The sequence below is a fragment of the Sturnira hondurensis genome, unplaced genomic scaffold, assembly GCF_014824575.4.
Source record: "Sturnira hondurensis isolate 20B ecotype Veracruz unplaced genomic scaffold, ASM1482457v3 Scaffold0004711, whole genome shotgun sequence".
In the NCBI taxonomy this organism is placed as follows: Eukaryota; Metazoa; Chordata; class Mammalia; order Chiroptera; family Phyllostomidae; genus Sturnira; species Sturnira hondurensis.
Window position 1 is genome coordinate 909,844 of NW_028077342.1, and position 20,464 is coordinate 930,307.

General features: G+C 38.7%; 1 protein-coding gene across 1 annotated transcript in view; it reads right to left on the reverse strand.

Moving 5' to 3' along the window:
• LOC118986919 (vascular endothelial growth factor receptor kdr-like) overlaps positions 1-20,464 on the reverse strand; it is a 163,915-nt gene that overhangs the window by 65,212 nt on the left and 78,239 nt on the right. Inside the window, exons 10-11 of the mRNA XM_037045971.1 lie at positions 11,610-11,760; positions 7,982-8,102 (exon numbers count right to left, since the gene is read on the reverse strand). Coding sequence (XP_036901866.1) covers positions 7,982-8,102; positions 11,610-11,760 — 272 coding nt within the window. The remainder of the gene's footprint in view (positions 1-7,981; positions 8,103-11,609; positions 11,761-20,464) is intronic.

The following is a 20,464-nucleotide window of genomic DNA, read 5'->3' on the forward strand; positions in this document are numbered from 1 at the left end:
TTAAATGTTGACCTCTTGGAAAGGAACTGAAAATAAGAAATTATTAACTTCATAAAGAAACAGACACAAACATTGAATAATTCACAAGCCTGTCATTTAAGAGTAGATTTCCCAAGTCAGCATGTTTTGAAATAATAACAAATGATATTTCATACTTTTTACTGTTTCAGATACAATAATAAATACTTTATATATGCTACTTCATTTAATCTTCCCCCAAACTCTGTAATTTAGAAACTATTAATAATACCTCTTTTTACCGTTGAGGAAACTGAGGTTTAGAGAAGGAAAATAACCCACTGAAAGACAAAAGCTCAGGAATAATGCAGGTGACATTCAAATATAGGACTATAGTTTGACTTGAGAATACCTGTTTTTTACTACTGTATTTTACTGCCTTGAAAATTAAAATCACTCTGGTTAGTGCAATAATAATAATAAATGTGAAGAAAGTGAAAAATCTAAGTCTCATTTTTAAAAGATTTTATTTATTTATTTTTAGAGACAAGGGAAGGAAGGGAGAAAGGAAGAGAAACATCAGTGTGGGGTTGCCTCTCATGCATCCCCACCTGGGGACCTGGCCCACAACCCAGGCATGTGCCCTGACTAGGAATCAAACCAGCAACCCACTGGTTCACAGGACAGTTCTCAATCTACTGAACCACATCAGCCAGGGTATCCAAGTCTCATTTGTTTAACCATTAGAATTAACCTCTGTTCCAATAGTATTTGGTTTATAATGCCTCAGAACTTTGACTTCTTTGTTCTCTTCCTTTCCTATTCATTGACTATTATGGGGATAACCTATAAAAAATTAAAGGTAGATGGAGAAGATGACGGAAGCCTAGATAAAGACTAAACTGTATAAGTGGGCTCTGTAGAACCAAAGTGTGTTATTATCTAAGAGTGGAGCATGGGTAAAAACTCAGGATTCTGTTGGCAAGAATGAGATCTTTCCTACTAGCTTTCTCTCATCAACCATATTTCTTTTATTACCAGTTTACCAAGAGGCTTATGGGAAAAACATATGCTAATTGATATTAAGCAGGCCAAACTATTTTTTTCCTTAAAAGTGTCTTACCTCAAGCTATGGAGTTACATATTACAATAAATAGCTGAGATTCATCAGTTTGGGTTTAGGTCAAGCTCATTACCAGAGTCTAATAATATTCTCCCTTGAGGATAGTGGCATCTATCTGCAGGGTCAATCATGCAGTTTGTGACGGAGAAGGTTCCATGACTACTCTTTCAGCAGAGAAAGCACTTTTTCCCATTGTTGTCACTGACTGGGTAGGAGTATTCGAATTTCCTTGCAATGCTGGTTTACAGTGTGATTTTCCACAATTATTTATCCATTATGATGATGTAGTTTTTTGTTGTGGGGGAGGAGGGAGGAAGAAAGGGAAGGGAAGGAAAACTTAGAACAAATTCTACCTTTAAAATATACAAATGTATTTTATTTACCAGTGTGAGACATGATAAATGTGTTATGACAGACTGGACAGGAAGTAAGGAGACCTGGGTTCTAGTCTTAGTTATATTGTCACTTGGCTAGAGAACTGTTACCTCTCTAGATTTCAGTTTTCCCATCCGCAGTGTCTGAAAAATAGATCAAGATGAGCTCTCAAGTTCTATACAGCTCTTACCTTCTGCACCATTCCCACTAGTCTAACCAACCAACCTACCAAGGTCTCACACAATTAATACATAACCAGACTGAGCTGAAATAAAAATCATTTTGAAGGAGGGTATAAATGAAGCCTCCAAGAAAGAATTTGATTTGGTTTACCATATTTTGCTATGTAGAATGTGTACTTTTTTGCTCAAATTTTTTAGGGAAAAATAAGGATGGGCATTATACATGGGTGTAATGATTACATACCATGGGTATGATAATGGGTATAATATGTATATTATGTATAATGCACATAAAAACATGGGTGTACATTACATATGGCAAAATACAGTAATTTTAAGTAAGATAAATCATTCAAAATCTAACTATACCTGCTTCTCTTTGTGTCCAAGATTTGTTTCCAAGCTCACAAATTTTGACTTCATTCAAAAGTGTCCCTTGTGCACTGTATTAAGTTATGCCTTATGGTAAGATGGATTTTGACCCTTATGACTTTTGTGAGCTGGTGTGAAGTCCCATGCATATGTTACATTCATGGCATAAGAGACTTTGCAGATGGAATTAAGGTTTCTAGTCGGCTGACCAGAACAGAGAGATTACCTTGGATTTATAGGTTGGCCCAATGTAATCACATGGGCTCTTAAAAATAGAAGTGGGACATAGAACAGTTAAAGTGATGCAGCACAAGAGGAAAGAAGAGCAAGATTCAAGGATGAGGACTAAACATAATGTTGCTGTTGCTGGTATTAAATCAGAGAAAGGAAGTTATGACCAGGGAATGTGAGTAGCCTCTAGAAGCTGAGAAGAAACTCCAGATGCCAGTCAGCAACAACAAAAGGTACAACAGTCCTACAACCCAAATGATCTTAAATCAGATTTTTTTCTTAGAGACTAAAAAAATGCAGCCTTGTCAATACCTTGATTTCATCCTTGTGAAACTCTAAGCAGTGAATATAGCAGGGGCACACTTTACCTAAACTTATGGCCTACAGAACTATAAGATAATACATTTGTGTTACATTAAGCTACTAAATTTGTTGTTATCTGTTATAGCCACAATAGCAAACTAATACCACAGAAATACACAGAATTTTAAGATAATATTGCAAACAATTATATGGCAACAAACTAAAACAACTAGTATAAATAGATAAATTCCTAGAAATATACAATCTTCAAACATTCAAAGAACTAACACCTATCTTCCTTAAACTATTCCAAGAAATTTGGGAGGAGGGAGGACTTCCAATCTCTTTTTACAAAGCCAGCATTATCCCAGCATTCGCCTAATTCCAAAACCAGATAAAGATACTACAAACAAAGAAAATTATAGGCCAATATGCCTGATAAACATAAACATAAATGTTAAGACCCTCAACAAAATATTAGCCAATTGGATCCAGCAATACATTAATAATGCCATACAGATGACTCAGTTGAGTTGTTCAGGGTGATGCAAAGTTGGTACACTATCTGCAAATCAATATATGTGATTCATCACATAACAAAAATGAAGGACAGAAATCAAATGATCAGCCCTGGCTGGTGTAGCTCAGTGGATTGAGCGCGGGCCTGCAAACCAAAGGGCCACCAGTTCAATTCCTAGTCAGGGCACATGTCTGGGTTGCAGGCATTTGAATAATCTAACAGGGGATGCATGAGAGGCAGTAGGGGATGCATGAGAGGCAACCACACATTGATGTTTCACTCTCTCTTTCTCTCTCCCTTTTCTTCTCTCTAAAAATAAATAAATAAAATCTTTTTAAAAAATCAAATGATCATATCCATAGACACAGGAAAATCATTTGATAAAATCTGGCACCCATTTATGATAAAAACTGTCAGCCAAGGCTTTATAGATGGATCATAACTCAACAAAGGACTAAAAGTGTTTCCTTTATGATCAGGAAGAAGCCAGGGTTGTTCAATTTCACCAGAATTATTCTACATAGCACTGGAAGTCTTAGCCATAGCAATCAGACAAGATGAAATAAAAGACATCCATATTGAAAAGGTGGAACTAGAATGGTCATCATTTACAGATGACATGATATTGTGCATAAAAACCCCTAAAGACTCCACCAAAAGAACTACTAGCTTTATTAAATGAATTTGGCAAAGTAGCAGGATACAAAATTAATATCCAGAAATGGTGGTACTTCTATACACCAATGATAAATTCTCACAAAGAGAAACTAAGGCCCTGGATGGTGTGTCTCAGTAAATTGAGCTCCTGCCTGTGAACCAAAGGGTTGCTATTTCAATTCCCAGTCAGGGCACATACCTGGGTTGTGGGCCAGGTCCCCAGTAGGGGGCATATGAGAGGCAACCACACACTGATGTTTCCCTCTCTTTCTCCCTCTCTTCCCCTCTCTCTAAAAATAAATAAATAAAATCTTTTTTAAAAAAAGAGCAGGCATATAGGTCAATGAAACAGAACAGAGAGTACAGAAATCAACCCATGCATTTATGGTCAATTAATATTGGACAAGGGAGGCCAGAATATCCAATGAAGTAAAAACTGTTTCTTTAATACAAAGTGTTGGGAAAATTGGACAGGTACATGACAAAAAAACCCTAATCTAGACCACTAACTTACACCATGTACAAGAATAAACTCAAAATGGATAAAGTACTTAAATGTAATTCAAGAAACCACAAAAATCCTGGAAGAAAACACAGGCAGTAAAATCACAGATACCTTGTGTAGCAATATTTTTGTCAATATGTCTCCTAGGGCAAGGGAAACAGGAAAAATAAACAAACAAGACTATATCAAGCTAAAAAAGATTCTGTACAGCCAAAGGAGACCATCAACAAAATGGAAAGGGAACTCACTGTATGGGAGAACATATTTGCCAATAATTTGTCTGATAAGGAGTTAATTTCCAAAATATATAAAGAACTTAAAACAACTCAACACCGGGAACACAAACAACCCAATTTAAAACACGGGCAAAGGACCTCAATAGACTCCTTTCAAGGACATAAATATGGCAAATAGACGTAGCATAAAATGCTTAACATCAATAATTATCAGAGAAATGCAAATTAAAGGTACAATGAGGTATCACCTCACACCTGCCAGGGTGGCTACCACCAATAAATCAACAAACAACAGGTGCTGGCGAAGATGTGGAGAAAAGGGAATCCTTGTACACTGTTGGTGGGAATGCAGACTGGTGCAGCCACTGTGGAAAACAGTATGGAGTTATCTTAATAAACTAAAAATGGATCTGCTTTTTGACCTGGCAACCCCACTTCTTGGAACCTATCCAAAGAATCCTGAAACACCAATTAGAAGGAATATATGTACCCCTATGTTCATAGCAGCATTATTTATAATAGCCAAGATTTAGAAGCAGCCCAAGTGCCCATCAGTAGATGAGTGGATAAGAAAGTTGTGGTACATTTACACAATGGAATATTACTTGGCCATAAAAAGGAAGGAACACTTACCTGTTGTGACAGCATGGATGGATGGACCCAAAGATTATTATGCTAAGTGAAATAAGCCACTCAGAGAAAGACAAATACCATATGGCCTCAGTCATACATACAATCTAAGGAACAAAATAAGCTGCCAGACAAAATAAAACCAGTGGTATGGATGCATGGAGCAGACTGAGAGATCTCAGAGGGGAGAGGGGTGAGGAGACTTAGGAGATTAGCCAAAGAACATTGATGCACATGTACACAACCATGGACACAGACAACAATGTAAGGCCAGGTTGGGAGCAGGGGCAAAGGGATGTAAATGGGGGACATCTGTAACAGTGTCAACAATAAAAAAAAAGGATAATCACAAGGTGACACTTTAAAAATCCTTTTTGCAATAGCATCATAGTACATAAATTACTTAGTAATACTTTTTATTTTTTTAAAGATTTTATTTACTTATCTTTAGAGGGGAAGGGAAGGAGAGAGGGAGAGAAATATCAATGTATAGTTGCCTCTCATGTGTCCCCTGCTGGGAACTGGCCTGCAACCCAGGCATGTGTCCTGACTGGTAATTGAACTGCCATCCTCTGGTTTGCAGGCCCGCGCTCAATCCACTGAGCTACACCAGCCAGGGCTACTTTTTATTTTTTAACTTCATTTTTAATGTTGACAGTATTATAGATGGCCCCATTCTCTCCTCCTTTGTTCACCTAGTAATAAATGTAAACAGAGTAGAAAGACCTATACCCTGAAAACTATAACACACTAAAGCAAGAAATTGAAGAACATACAAATAAAGAGAAGGATATACCATGTTCATAGATCAGAAGAGTTAATATCATTAAAATGTTCTTACAGCCTAAAGAAGTATAGATTCAATACAATCTCTATTAAAATAGACATGCTAGAACTAGAACAACTAATCATAAGATTTATATAAAATTACAAAATGTCTTGAATAGCCAATGCAATCTTGAGAAAAAAGCAAAGTGGGAAGTATCACACTCCCCAATTTCAAGCTGCATTACAAGCTATAGTCATCAAAGCAGTATTGGTCATAGAGATCAATGAAACAGAATAGAGAGAGCGCAGAAATACAATCCTCACTTATGTGAGCATTTAATCTATAACAAAGGAGGCAAGGTTATACAATGGGGTAAAGACCAGGTTCTTCAATAAGTGGTGCAGGAAAAGCAGGAGATACATGCAAAAACTGAAATTGGACCACATTCATATGTCATATATAAAAATAAATGCACAGTGGATTTAAGACCTGAAACCTGCCCCGGCTGGTATAGCTCAGTGGATTGAGCGCGGGCCTGCGAACCAAAAGAAAGCGGTTTGATTCCCAGTCAGGGCACATGCCTGGGTTGCAGGCCAGTTCCCAGCGGGGGACACACGAGAGGCAACCATACATTGATATTTCTTTTCCTCTCTCCTTCCCTTCCCTTCTCTTCTAAAGATAAATGAATAAAATCTAAAAAAAAAGCTGAAACCATAAAACACTTAGAGGAAAATATAGGCAATAAACTCTTTGAGTCTTAGCAATATGTTTTTGAATATGTCTCCTTTGTGAAGGCTAATGAAATAAAATTTAAAAATGGGACATCAGACTAAAGTGTTTTTACACAGCTAAGATAACCATCCACAAAATGAAAAGATAACCTACTGAGTGGAAAAATGTATTTGCAAATGATACATCCAAAAAGGAGTTTATATCCAAAATATGAGAACACATAAAATGTAACACCAAAATACTCAAACAAATTTTAAAATGGAAAGATGACCTGAATAGACATTTTCCAAAATAAAACATACAGATGGCTGGTGGTCATGTGAAAACATGCTCAACAGCACTAATCATTGGGGAAATGCAAATTAAAACCACAAGGACATATCACCTCACACCGGTGAGAATGGCCATCATAAACAAATCAACAAACAGCAAGTGCTGGAGATGATGGGCAGAAAGGGGAACCCTAGTGCACTGTTGGTAGGAATGCAGACTGGTGCAGCCACTGTGGAAAGCAGTATGGTGAGTCTTCAAAAAATTAAAAATAGAGCTGCATATGACCCAGCCATTCACTTCTGTATATTTATCTGAAAAAAACAAAAATGCTCATTCAAAATGATATACACAACCCTACCTTCAGTGCAGCATGACTTACAATAGCCAAGATAGGAGAGCAACCTTGGTGTCCATCAATAGACAAATGGATAAAGAAGATGTGGTATGTATGTACATAAAATTGAATGTTACCAGCAATACAAAATAATGAAATCTTGCTATTTGCAACAACTTGGTGGACCTAGAAGGTATTATGCTCAGTCAAATAAGTCAGATGGAGAAAGACAAGTTACTGTATAATTTCACTTGTATGCTGAATTTGATAGCAAAATAAACAAAAAACAAAACAAAACAAAACAAGACCCCTAGATACAGAGAACAAACTGAGGGTTGCCAGATGAAAGGGTTCTTCAGGGGCTGAGTGAAAAAGGTGAAGGGATTAAGAAGTACAAATTTGGAGGTACCAAATAGTCACAAGAATGTAAAGTACAGCATAGGGAATATAGTCAATAATATTGTAATAACTGTGCATGATGCCCAATGGATGCTAGACTTATCAGCAGTATTACTTCATAAATTATGTGCATGTCTAACCACTGTGCTGTACACCTAAAACTAACAAAATACAAGAATGTCAACTGTAATTGAAAAATAAAAAATTAAATTAATCAAAAGTGACATCATTATTAAAGCTTATTTTCTTTCAGTCAACAGTCTTCAACCAGACCCTAGATCTTGGGCATTCCTGGAATGTTAACACCAAGTGTCTGAATAGAAGCCCCATTCATACACAGCTTGTAAGGTCACTTATACCACAGCAACTCCCAGAGGTTTACCTTTGTCTTTCCTCCGTTTGTCACTGTCATGTCCTCAATGGACAGGATCCTGTTGCCTACAGGCAGATCGCTTTGCAGAGTCTCATTGGAAAGATGGATCCGCTTGCCTCGTTCCATACACCTGAGAAAGAGTGAGGCTACATTTACAATCTAGTCAATAGAAAGGGTATGGAGCATAAGAAGTACTGAATATAGCACATCTTCTAGTCTAAGAAAATAAGTCACCCTGAGAATTCTGGGTAAGAAGTCACCTAATTTAGAAGACAAAATGGTCAGGGAAGGTCTCTTGGAGGAGGTGACATTTGAACAGAGTCCTAAAAGAAATCAAATGTAAGCCATAAAAATTTGGGGGGAAGACAATAACAGGTGGAAGGAAGAGCAAATGCAAAGGTCCTGAGCTAGGAGCATGGCTGATACAATAAAGGGGCAAGGAGGCCTGTGTGTCCAGAAGTCCATGAGCGTGAGAATAAGTATTATTCTTATTAAGCCATACCCATTTTTCAAGGCTGATACAGAATATGAAGCCCTATAAGGTTCTACTTTATTAGTATCTTTTCCTGAATAAACTCTTTTACTCTGAACCCTAAGCAAAGAGGAGAGGCTCGTGAGAGTAGTTCTGGGGTGCCAAGATATCCAGGAAAGCAGATTACTAGAGGGAATCATGAGGTGCCAGACTGGTACTCAGCCAAACTGCAATTCAACCCAAGCAATGCTAGCTTGTATGGCTTCTGGCAACTCACTTCTTTTATGAGACTCAGTTTCCCCAACTGTTAAATGGAACTCATATTAGTTATATTGTGGACTTATTTGGACATTCTAATAAGCACTTGAAGTGTGGCTACTCCAAATTGAGATGTTTCCTAAGTATAGAAGACACAGAATATTTCAAAGACAATATGTACAAAGACTGAAAATAGCTCACTGATATTTGATATTGATCGCTTAAGAAATGACAATATTTTGGATATGTTGGGTGAAATATTAAAGATATTATATTAAATTTGATATTAAATTTAATATTTAATATTAAAATATCAATTTTATTTTTTTAGTTTGCATAATGTGGCTACTAGAAAATTCAAAGTTACATATGTGGCTCAGACTGCTGGCTTGCATTATATTTCTGTTGCATAATTGTTCGCATGGCTGGCTCCTTATTCTTCAAGTCTGATGTTAAATATTTCTTCCTATAAAGCCCTTTCTTTGCCAAAATATGTCTTTTTTTTACTCAGGGTAGATCCTGCCCTCATCATACTCCTTTTTTGTTCTTCATGTACAATCTAAATTTAAATCTGAAACTAAGCTCATGATACTCCTAATATTTGCCCTATTTAATTTTCATATAGGTGAGAGACATGGACTAGTGTGGCTTCTAGAATAAATTAGGTACTCAGTAATTGTTTACATAATAGAAACTTTGTTAGGAGAGGCATTTGGAAAAGACATTTTCCCAGGAAAAGTATTCCCTACACACTCTTCTTCCAAATTGCAAGGTACAAAAACTATAACTGGCTTTGCTGCATCTTAGCTGAATGAGAACAATGTAAGTGGTTTACAAATTACAGAATATTGAAGGAAAGGAGGGAGGCCAGTCCCATAGTAAGTAGATAGAACCACCATTATTCACACACACACAAGAATCTTATTGTGGTGCCTATTGAGAAGAGATAAGTATGTTTCGTTAAGGACCTGTGTGTAGGCTGGAAGCAATTGAGTGGAGCTGGCTTATGAGAGCTGGCTGGACAGCACCTGTGAGACACAGACTTGGAGCCTCTTTTATTTGAAGATCCAGCTCTTGGTCTGGTAACTATAGCCCCTACATTCTCCTCCAACCCAAGGCCACATCCTAAAACTCCGGGCCTTCCAAATTGGATTTCCTAGATGTTCCCATTCAGAGTTTATCCCCTAGTGATAGTGCCACTGCCTCATTCATTACCTCGTGATGTAACACTCAACCTTCAGCATGGTGCAACAGTGAGTTAATAAGATGAACTTCCCTAATCAGCTAATATGTCATCCTCAGACAACAACAGAAACCTGAGTACACTGTCCTCCTCACCCTTTCAGAGTTAATTCGTCATGTGTGTCAAGCCTGTAGGGAGGTTTTGTGGATGGAGCTGGGTGAGCATTGATGAAGTTTTCTTAAATGCTGCCTACTCTGGGATCTGGGCCAATTCATTTCACCTCTCTGAATTTTCCTTTTCTTTTTTCCTAATTCCTACAGGGGCCATGTGTGACTCATTGTCCCCAAGGACACTGAAGGAGATACTTTGAAATAGAGCTTATTGCCAGAAAGCAAAAATCAAAATATCTAATATGTTCCAGGCATGCAGTAGGGCTTTAATAACTGGAAGCTCTTAAGTGGTAAGAGTCAGGATGCCTGGCTGTCAGTGTGATGTCTCTATTAACTTCTGTGTTGTGGCAGGTGGGTTCTTTTTCTCCTTTAGCCTCTGTATCTCCATTCATTACTGGGGAAGAGGAACTCTTGTCTTACCTTCTGCATCAGGATCACAGGAGGCCAGATGAGTGTTCTATGATCTAAAAACACTATTTGCCAACAGATTTTCCCATTGTGGGGTTACCCTTCCTAATCAGGCTTATCATGAAGGCAGTTCTCAAACAGATGAACCATGTCCACTTTCCAAGCTCACTGTTGATTTTTTTCCCATGCAATGACAAATACTTAGAAACCTGCCCTGTTCTGTTCCTCTCCCACTGTAATCTTCAATCCCAATCTAAATCTAAATCTCCCAGGCCTGTTAACCATTATAGTTGTTTCTACCTCTGATTTGAGGCTGTGACTTTGGAAGGAACTGGACAAAACCTGGACTTTGGCAGCTATTAGAGTACGAACTCTTTTTTTTAAAATATATTTTATTGATTATACCATTACAGTTGTTCTATTCCCCCCCTTCAATCCCTTCCACCCTCACCCTCCCTCCCCCACCATTCTGCCCCCCTTAGTTTATAACCACGTGTCTCAAGTTCTTTGGATTCTATATTTCCCCCACTATTCTCGCCCTCCCCCCTATCTATTTTCTACCTACCATCTATGCTATTTTCTGTGCCTTCTCCCCCCTTCTTCCCCTCCCACTCCCCTGTTTCTAACCCTCTGTGTGTTCTTCATTTCTATGGTTCCACACCTGATCTAGCTGTCCTCTTGGTTTGCTTTTGTTTTAGGTGTGGTTGTTAATAGCTGTGTGTTTGCTGTCCTTTCACTGTTAATATTTTTCATCTTCTTTTTCTTTTAGCTTCCCAGGGCCCATTTTTCTAGGCCTATCACCTGTCATAGTCTATGGAAGAGAAAATCTCCTGGTATGACATTAACACTGCCAGGCCCTGGCACAGCTCAGTAAATCTAAGAGTCTAGACCAGGGGTGTCAAACTGATTTTCACTGGGGGCCACATCAGCCTCACAGTTGCTTTCAAAGGGATGGATGTAACTTTGGGACTGTATCAAATGTAACTACTCCTTGACAGTTAAGTGAGACCTCGGTGCTACTGCCAGGTAGAAACAAGGCGCTGGGTGGGGCGAAACAAGGTGGAGGGCAGGATTTGGCCAGTGGGCCTTGTGTTTGACACCTGTGATCTAAACCATGTAGAGTCCTTTGGCATGCAGGTCACTTACAGCTCATCTTTCGGGCGGCAGGGTTCCCAGGCCCACACGAAGGAGGGCATGGGCAGGCCACTTGCTGTACAGCGAAGGGTGTTCTCACTACCGAGGAGTATTGGCTCGATGTGTTTCAAATCTGTATCCTTTTCATAGATCTTCGGTTTTTCTGGACAAGAGGAGAAAATGACAGAGATTAAGGCCCCACACTAGGGCTGATAGTTTGGCTGTATTACCAGTACAGGAATCCCAATGGTTAGAATATTGAAATATTTCGACATCAGTTTATAAATAGCTGCTGCCCACAACTTCCTAAGTGCCCTATCCCCTCGACCAACACCCTGGTCCCTCCCCAAGAATAGGCCCTTCCCCAATGTCACCCCCATGACCCAGCAACTCAAGAGTTAATATCTGACCCAAGGGAGACATCTGCACTAAAGCATGACCCAATTGGTAAGTGCTTGTGCCCTACTTGTGATTATTTTAAATATCTCACCTCTAGTAGGCACAATAGAGCCCTGTTGAAGAGAAGTAAACTTAAGACCCCTAATGGTAGAAGGTGTGTATTTCAAAATAGTCTTTTGGATTGGAAACTTACTAGTGGTGGGACTCTGTACCATGGGTTCACCTCTGCACCCTGGGTGCAAGGTCAGTGCCCAAGAGTTATATGTTGAACTTAATTACAAAAGCTAACAGTAGGGTTTTTTTACAACTTTCAGTGACATTTATTGTTTCCATTTTGATCTAAGAAAATCGACAACAATAGGTTTCTACCTGACTTGCAGGAATCTCATTTTTTAAAAAAGATTTTATTTATTTATTTTGAGAGAGAAGGGAAGGGTGGGAGAAAGAGAGGAAGAGAAACATCAATGTGTGCTTGCCTCTCACATGCCCCCTACTGGGGACCTGGCCCACAACCCAGGCATGGGCCCTGACTGGGAATTGAACCGGGGACCCTTTGGTTTGCAGCCCATGCTCAATCCACTGAGTCACACCAGCCAGGACAGTAATCTCATTTCTAAGTTCCCTACCTATATGTTCAACTGCTTGCTCCAGTTTTCTAATTGAACGTATTACTAATAACATCAATGCTACAAATACTAATAATAGTTAATTGAGCTAGGTGTAAAGCATTGTTCCAAGTGCTTTATGCAAATAGACTCCTTTAATCCTCTCCCTGTGAGGCTGATACTATGATTATCCCTATTTACAGATAAAGAGGTTAAAATGCTAAGTAGCTTTCAGAAAGTCACATAGCTAGTAAGTAGAAGTGCTGGGCTATGAACTCTTTTTTTTTAATATTTTATTTATTTTTCTTTAGAGGGGAAGGGAAGGAGAGAGGAAGGAAACATCAATGTATGGTTGCTTCTGGTGCATCCCCTGCAGGGATCTGACCCCTGCCGGAAACGGGCCTGCAACCCAAGCATGTGCCCTGACTGGGAATCGAACCGCGATCGTCTGGTTCGCAGGCCCACGCTCAATCCACTGAGCTACACCAGCCAGGGCCCGGCTATGAACTCTTAAATATATATCTGACACTCAAAAAAACTGACCTGAATTGTATTTCTCCACAGAAAATGGAAGAGTTAACTGACAGGCCTTTAGTGCATTCACAGCAAAAATTTTCTTTTATTTATTTTATTTATTTATTTTCAGAGAGAGAGGAAGGGAAGGAGAAAGAGAAGGAGAGAAACAGCAATGTGTGGTTGCCTCTCACATGGCCCCCACTGGGAGCTGGGCAGACAACCCAGGCATATGCCCTGACTTGGAATCAAATTGGTGATTCTTTGATTCGCAGCCCATGCTCAATCCACTGAGCTACACCAGCCAGGGCTTTCACAGCAAAAAATTTCAGCATGGTGAAATGGGGGACAGGCTAACCAGGCTTCTTTCGTCCTTGACTAACGCTTTCTTTCTGGGGGTTGTAAATACAAACTGTTGCCCACTAATTCTCCCTTGGCAATTTGCCTTGCATCTTCTCTCCCACTCTCTCCTACTTTTCCCCTCCTAGGCCTGACCAATGTTAGTTCTAGACAAAGATCAACAACATCTTTCTTTTCTGTTTCTTGGGGCTGTCACATCAAACTCAAAAAGGGTTTTCGACTTCACTAAGCTCAACATGTATGTCTAGATATGAGTGGGAAGACTGGAAAGTTAGTGCTGTCAGCCTCTGAAACACCCTAATTCTAGGAAAAGAGCAGCTTATATAAATCTGTGTCTCTGGCTGAGAGCGGTACTGCCCTTGAAAGCGTGGTCCTCACAATGACTACTTCTAGCAATAGAAGGGTCTATTCCTGGCTCCATCCAGAGACAAGTCCCACCTCCCCTTCACACAATTTCCTTGTCCTACTCCCTTTCCTTTGTTTGAAGCAAGTAAAATGAGGACAGTCACCGGATTTCCTCTGGTAAATGAATTTTACGATCAACATGTATTGTCCTAATTTTCCATGATCTCAGAGCTTTCTCCCCGCCCCTTCACGGAGTGTGATCTTGGCTTCAGTATTAAGGACTCGGGAATGAAGAGACATATGACTGACATGTCAAAAACATGGTTGGAGTCTTTGTCTTTCAATTCTGCATGGGATCATTGACCCCCCTCCCTTTCAAAGGGATTGTGGGAGTAATTAAGAGGATTTGCCTATGGTTGCCTATGGTTGATTTGCCTATGGCTGAAGAAAAAATATATGTGAGAATGAGAGAATGTATGGATAGGTGACATAAAACATCAGGCTGGACAAAGTACAAAGGCAGAGAATTAAGCCTGGCAGGTCTAGTGTCACCTTTCAGGGCTCTGGAACATTTACCAAACATTCATATAAGCACTGATTGAAAATTCTAGGACAAGGGATATCTTCTGTCGATCATAATTGTAAGTCCCTTTACTATAAACACATTTGCAGGCATATCTGTGTTGGAATGTTTGGGCAGGTATGTTTAGGCAACTGTGACCTTGAGTCAGTCTCTTTCTCTCTCAGACTTCAGTTACCCAATCTTCCAGACTGGGGGTGGATGGAGTCTAAGTAGTTACTGTTTCTCTTTCAGCACTGATTTTTGTGGCTGTTTGAGTCTACAGCACTGTTAAGCCATTCAATAACTATTTTGTGAGTGCCTCTTGGGTGTTACATACTATGCCAGGTAGTGAATAACACACTGCTTGTATAAGAATAGTGGCACAAAGGTCCCTTATTGCTGGGAGTTCTTGGCTTTCCTGCACATGGCTTCTAGAGCTCCAGGCAGACAGTGGAAGGTCAAGACCAAATACCTACTCTTTTCACAACCACGGGGGTCCATTGTTTTAAATGCAGTCACAGCCACATGGGAGTGACAAGTGTCCCATTTCCCACCATTGTTATATCATCCCCTGAATCACAAACATGTCAAGAGGGCCCCAAATGACTCAGAAGGCTAGTTCCTACATAATTATTCCAAATAGATGTCATATTTATATCCCTCAATATGGTTGGGTAAGCTAACCACCATCATGGTGGGAACTTAGTAGCCCAGAAAGCCACCAGCGATTGCTTAAACTAATCCAGGCTGCAGCTGTTTTTGAAATCAAACATAACTAAGTTGGGGCAAGTTGTTTCAAGGTTCCACAGACCAGTGAACTTGGAGAAAGCCCACCCACTTTCTTCAGTCAGCTTCAAATAGTAACCTTATTGAGTGAGGCTAGAATGGTAATAAATATAATTTGAGTGTGCAAAGAACCATAGGAAAGATGCCAGCAGCAATGCTTTCTGCAAGCCTGAACCCCATGAGTCCAATCAAGAAGTCAGCTAATTGTGTCTCATTATGTGTACTGCAGGGGTGGGTGGGGAGATTTATTTTTATAAGTATATTTGGAAAGCTTTGTATTTAGATCTGGAAAAAATTCAGATTGAACAGGGCTCAAATGGCAGACAACTCAAACTACCTGACAGCCTAGGACTGCTTTCTGAAGAGAGAAGGGAAGCAACCTTTGTGGGATGTCAGCCTGTAGTTTACTAGACACTTTGTTCCTACTAAAAGAGGTTGCTGCTTATTGGGGTTTACTCTACGCCAGGTATTTCAATGCAGTAACTCACTCAATCCTCATAGCGACCCTAAGAAATATATATTGTTTTCCTTATTTCAAAGAAAAGGAAGGCTGGCACTCTCTGTTAAAATCATGCCCAAAGCCACACAGCTAGGAACCAGTGCAGCAGAATTCTGTCAGACTCCAAATCTGCACAAAGCTCCATGTATTATACTTTCATTCTTAGAGACCAGTGACATTTGTGGTGCAGCTACGATGTGCCAAAGCTCTGTGATAAGGCTTTACATTTATTATCTTGTTTAATCCTTCAAATTCCATTAGGCTGTTAGAGTTATCCACATTTAAGACAAAGAAAACAAGCTCACACAGATCAATGGATTGACAAAGGCCATACAGCTAGTCACAGAGATAGGACTGACTCAGAGCTGTCTAACTCCAAAGCTGGAACCTGAATAGACACTACTCCAAAGAGGACATACAGATGGCCAATAGACACATGAAAAGATGCTCTGCATCACTAGCCATTGGAGAGATGCAAATTAAAACCACAATGAGATATCACCTCACACGTGTAAAAATGGCCATCGTTAATAAATCAACAAACAACAAGTGCTGGCAAGGTTGTAGAGAAAAGGGAACCCTAGTGCACTGTTGTTGGGAGTGCAGACTGATGTAGCCACTGTGGAAAACAGTATGGAATTTCCTCAAAAACTAAAAGTGAAACTGCTTTATGATACAACAATCCTGCTTCTAAATATATATTCAAAGACATCTAAAACACAAATTTGAAAGAATGTAAGCACCCGTGTGTTCATGGCAGCATCATTTACAATAGCCAACATATGGAAACAAACCAGTGCCCATCAGTAAATGAGTGGAAATATCCAAGGATCATTTTTTAAAGCATGATTGTCTAACCACTATGCTATACATCAGAAACTAATATAAAATAATAGTGAATGTAAACTGTAATGGGAAAATAAAATTTAAAGTAAAACATGCACTTAAAGTGTCATAAAAAAAGATAATGTTGCATATTTTGCTTAGCATTTTCAAGGTTAAAAATAATTTTGCTAAAGCAGTATGTTTCTAAAGAAACATCATTATTTGATGAGGAAAATAAAAAATACATAAACATGTTATAAAATTTAAAAATAGATGACATGATAAAGACCATATGGTATGTATATGCAAGGCAAAATTAGTCATAAAACAGAGTAACTCTTTAGTAACTCTTTGAGTGACGGAAAGAAGAGTCCTGTTATTTCTGCTGCCTCTCTCTCCCCCAAGCTATGAGAGAAAGAGAGAGAGAGAGAGAGAGAGAGAGAGAGAGAGAGATTTAAAAATTAGTCAAGACACATAGTAGTTAGGATTTTTGGCAAAATCCCTGTCCTTATTCCCCTGATCCCTCATCTTGTCTACCTCCTTCCTGGACTATAGAAATAGCTTCTGTGAATTTTTCAGCCTGCAATACTTAGCAGGGGATTCCTAAGGTCTATCTGAGAAGTAAGGCTCTGGGTCACAAGTACACATGGATTCTGTGTAATGTTCAAGGAGAAAATATATGCGCACTGTTCAGAATATGCCACTTTGGCTCAGGCCTTCCCACAAAGTTTTTCTAGGCATTCACCCCCTTGGCTGACTTGCTCCTTCAGCTCCATTTGAGCCCAAGAGACTTATTCCACCAGGGTGTGCGTGACAGCTACTTGCATCTCTCTAGCTAAGGAAGGACACTGAGAGGAACAGGAAGAACTTTGAAAAAGCTAAACTGCCAATTCCAGAGGCCTTCCTGGACCCACTTACCTCTGCAGACTTCCTAAAGACTCATGGAACATTCCGGCACTAATTAGGTGCAGAAAGCAAAGAATCGGAAGATGGGAACAGACAGTAAAACATCTAGCCTGTCTGACCTTGACTTAGGTGCCAATCTGTCTTAAATAACTCATAAGGAGAAAGAGGGGGAAAGAGGACAGAGCCAATGATGAATTTTGTTTAGTTTCATTTTGTGTTTATTTCCTCTGGTCATTTTGTTTTTGTTTGAAATTGTATACTATCTTATGAATTTTGTTTATTTTTTTGTCTTTTTATAGTCTACATACAACTGACTTATGTCACATAGCACAATATCCTCAGGGTTCATCCATGTCAGCACAAGTGGCAATATTCCATCTTTTATGGCTGAGTAGTATGCCCATTAAGTATCACATTGGCTGTGTGTTTTTCATATATGGCCTTATTCACATTTTTTGAGTTTTTGTCATAAAAAGTTGTTGGATTTTTCTCAAATGCTTTTCCTGCATCTATTGATATGATCACACCATTTTTATCCTTCATTTTGGTTTATGTAATGTATTATTTTATTTTTTAAAACTGGTTCTTTAAAATTTTTGTATTCATTTATTTTTAGAGAGAGGGAAAAGGAAGGAGAAAGAGAGTTAGAGAAACATCCATGTGTGGGTGCCTCTCATAGGGCCTTCACTGGGGGCCTGGCCTGCAGCCCAGGCATGTGCCCTGACTGGAAATCAAACTGGCGACCCTTTGGTTCACAGCCCATGCTCAATCCACTGAGCTACACCAGCCAGGGATGTATCATGTTTATTGATTTGTAGATAGTATATCAACCTTGCAGCCCTGGAATAAATCTCACTTGATCATGGTGTGTGATCTTTTTATTGTATTGCTGGGTCTGCTTTGCTAATATTTTGTTGAGAATTTTAGCATCGATGTTCACCAAGGATATAGGCCTCTAGTTTTCTTTGTTTGTAGTACCTTTATCTGGTTTTGTTCTTGGGATCTTGCTGCCCTGTAAAAAGAGCTTGGAAATCTTCCCTCCTCTTGAATTTTTGAAATTATTTGAGAAGGAGAGGTATTCATTCTTCTTCGAATGTCTGGTAAAATTCATCTGTGGAGATATCTGGACCAGGATTTTGTTTGCTGGGAATTTTTTGGATCACTGCTTCTATAACATTAGTTGTTATGGATCTCTTCAGGTTTCCTGATTTTTCCTGATTCAGTTTGAAAGATTGTATGTCTCTAGGAATTTACCCATTTCACCCAACTTGTCCAATTTGTTGGCATATATTTGTTGACAGTATTTTTCTTATAATTCTTTGTATTTCTTTGGTGTATTACTTCTTCACTTTCATTTCTGATTTTAATTATTTGGGTCCTCTCTATTTTCTTCCTGATGAGTCTGGTTAAACATTCATCAATTTTGTTTATCTCTCCAAAAATCAGCTCTTGATTTCATGGATTTTTGACAGTATTTTTTAATCCTCTATGTCATTTATTTTCTCTCTCCTCTTTATTATTTCCTTCCTTCTACTTACCCTGGGCTTTTTTGTTGTTCTTTTTCTAGTTCTTTTAGGTATAGGGTTAGATTGTTTATTTGAGTTTTTCTTGCTTTTTGAGTTAGGCCTGTAATGCTATGAATTTCCCTCTCAGGGCTGCTTTTGCTGTGTCCCATACATTTTGGATTGTTGTGTGTTCATCTTCATTTGTTTCCATGTAACTTTTTATTTCTTCTTAATCTTATTGTTAGTCCATTCACTGTTTAACAACATGCTATGTAGCCTTCATATCTTAGAATATTTTTGAGGTTTTTTTAGTTGGTTTCTACTCTCATATCATTATCGTCCAAGAAGATGCTCGATATTTCAGTCATCTTGAATTTGCTAATTTATTTTGTCCTGAATTGCAATCTGTCTTTGAGAATGTCCCATATGCACTTGAGAAGACTGTATATTCCGCTGGTTTGGAATGAAATGTTCTGTAAACATCAGTCTGGTGTGTCATTTAAGGTCACTGTTGCCTTGTTGATTTCTTCTATTGGAAGATCTGTACATTGATGACAGCGAGGTATTAAAATCCCATACTATGTATTGTTGTCCATTTCTCCCTTAAAGTCCACCAAGATTTTCTCCATATATTCAGGTGTTCCTATGTTGGGTGCATATATATTTACAAAAGTTATATCGTTTTGTTGGATTGATACCTTTAGTACTATGTTATGACTTTCTTTGTGTCTTGTTATGGCCTTAGTCTTAAAGTCTCTTTTGTCAGATATAAGTATTGCTACCCCAGCTTTTTCTTAATTTCCATTGGAATGGAATATTATTTTCTGGTCCCCTCACTTTCCACCTGTGTGTATCTTTTGTTTTGATACAGGTTTCTTGTAGACGAAATGTATATGGGCCATGCTTTCTTATCCATTCAGCTGCCCTGATTCTTTTCATTGGAGGATTTAATGTGTTTATACTTAAGGTTATTATTGGTATACTTTTAAAAATAAGATTATTATTTATAGGAGCTAATTATTGTGATTTTATTCTTTATACCAATGTTCCTTTCTCTCGATTTTTCTTCTTCTTAAAGACTACCCTTTGACATTTCTTGCAGTATTGGTTTGGTAGTAATGAACTTTCTTGTGTAGCTTTGTTTTATCTTGGAAACTATTTTGCCTTCAAATTTAAATGATAGCCTTGCTAGGAAGGTAGTCTTGGTTGTAGATCCTTGCTTTTAATCACTGAATATTTTATGCCAATCCCATTTGGCCTGAAGTGTTTCTATTGAGAAATCAGCTGACAGCCTTATGAGAGCTACTTTGAAGGTAACTAATTGCTTTTCCCTTGTTGCTTTGAAGATGCTCTTTTTCTCTTTAACCTCAGCCTTAATTATGATGTGTCTGGGTGTAGGCCTCTTTGAGCTTATCTTGATTGGGACTCTGTGCTTCCTGAACTTGTGAGACATTTTCCTTGACCAGGTTAGAGAAGTTTTTATTTTTCCAAAGAGGTTCTTGATCCCTTGCTCACTCTCTTCTCCTTCTGGTACCTCAATGATAAGGTAAGGATGTTGTTAT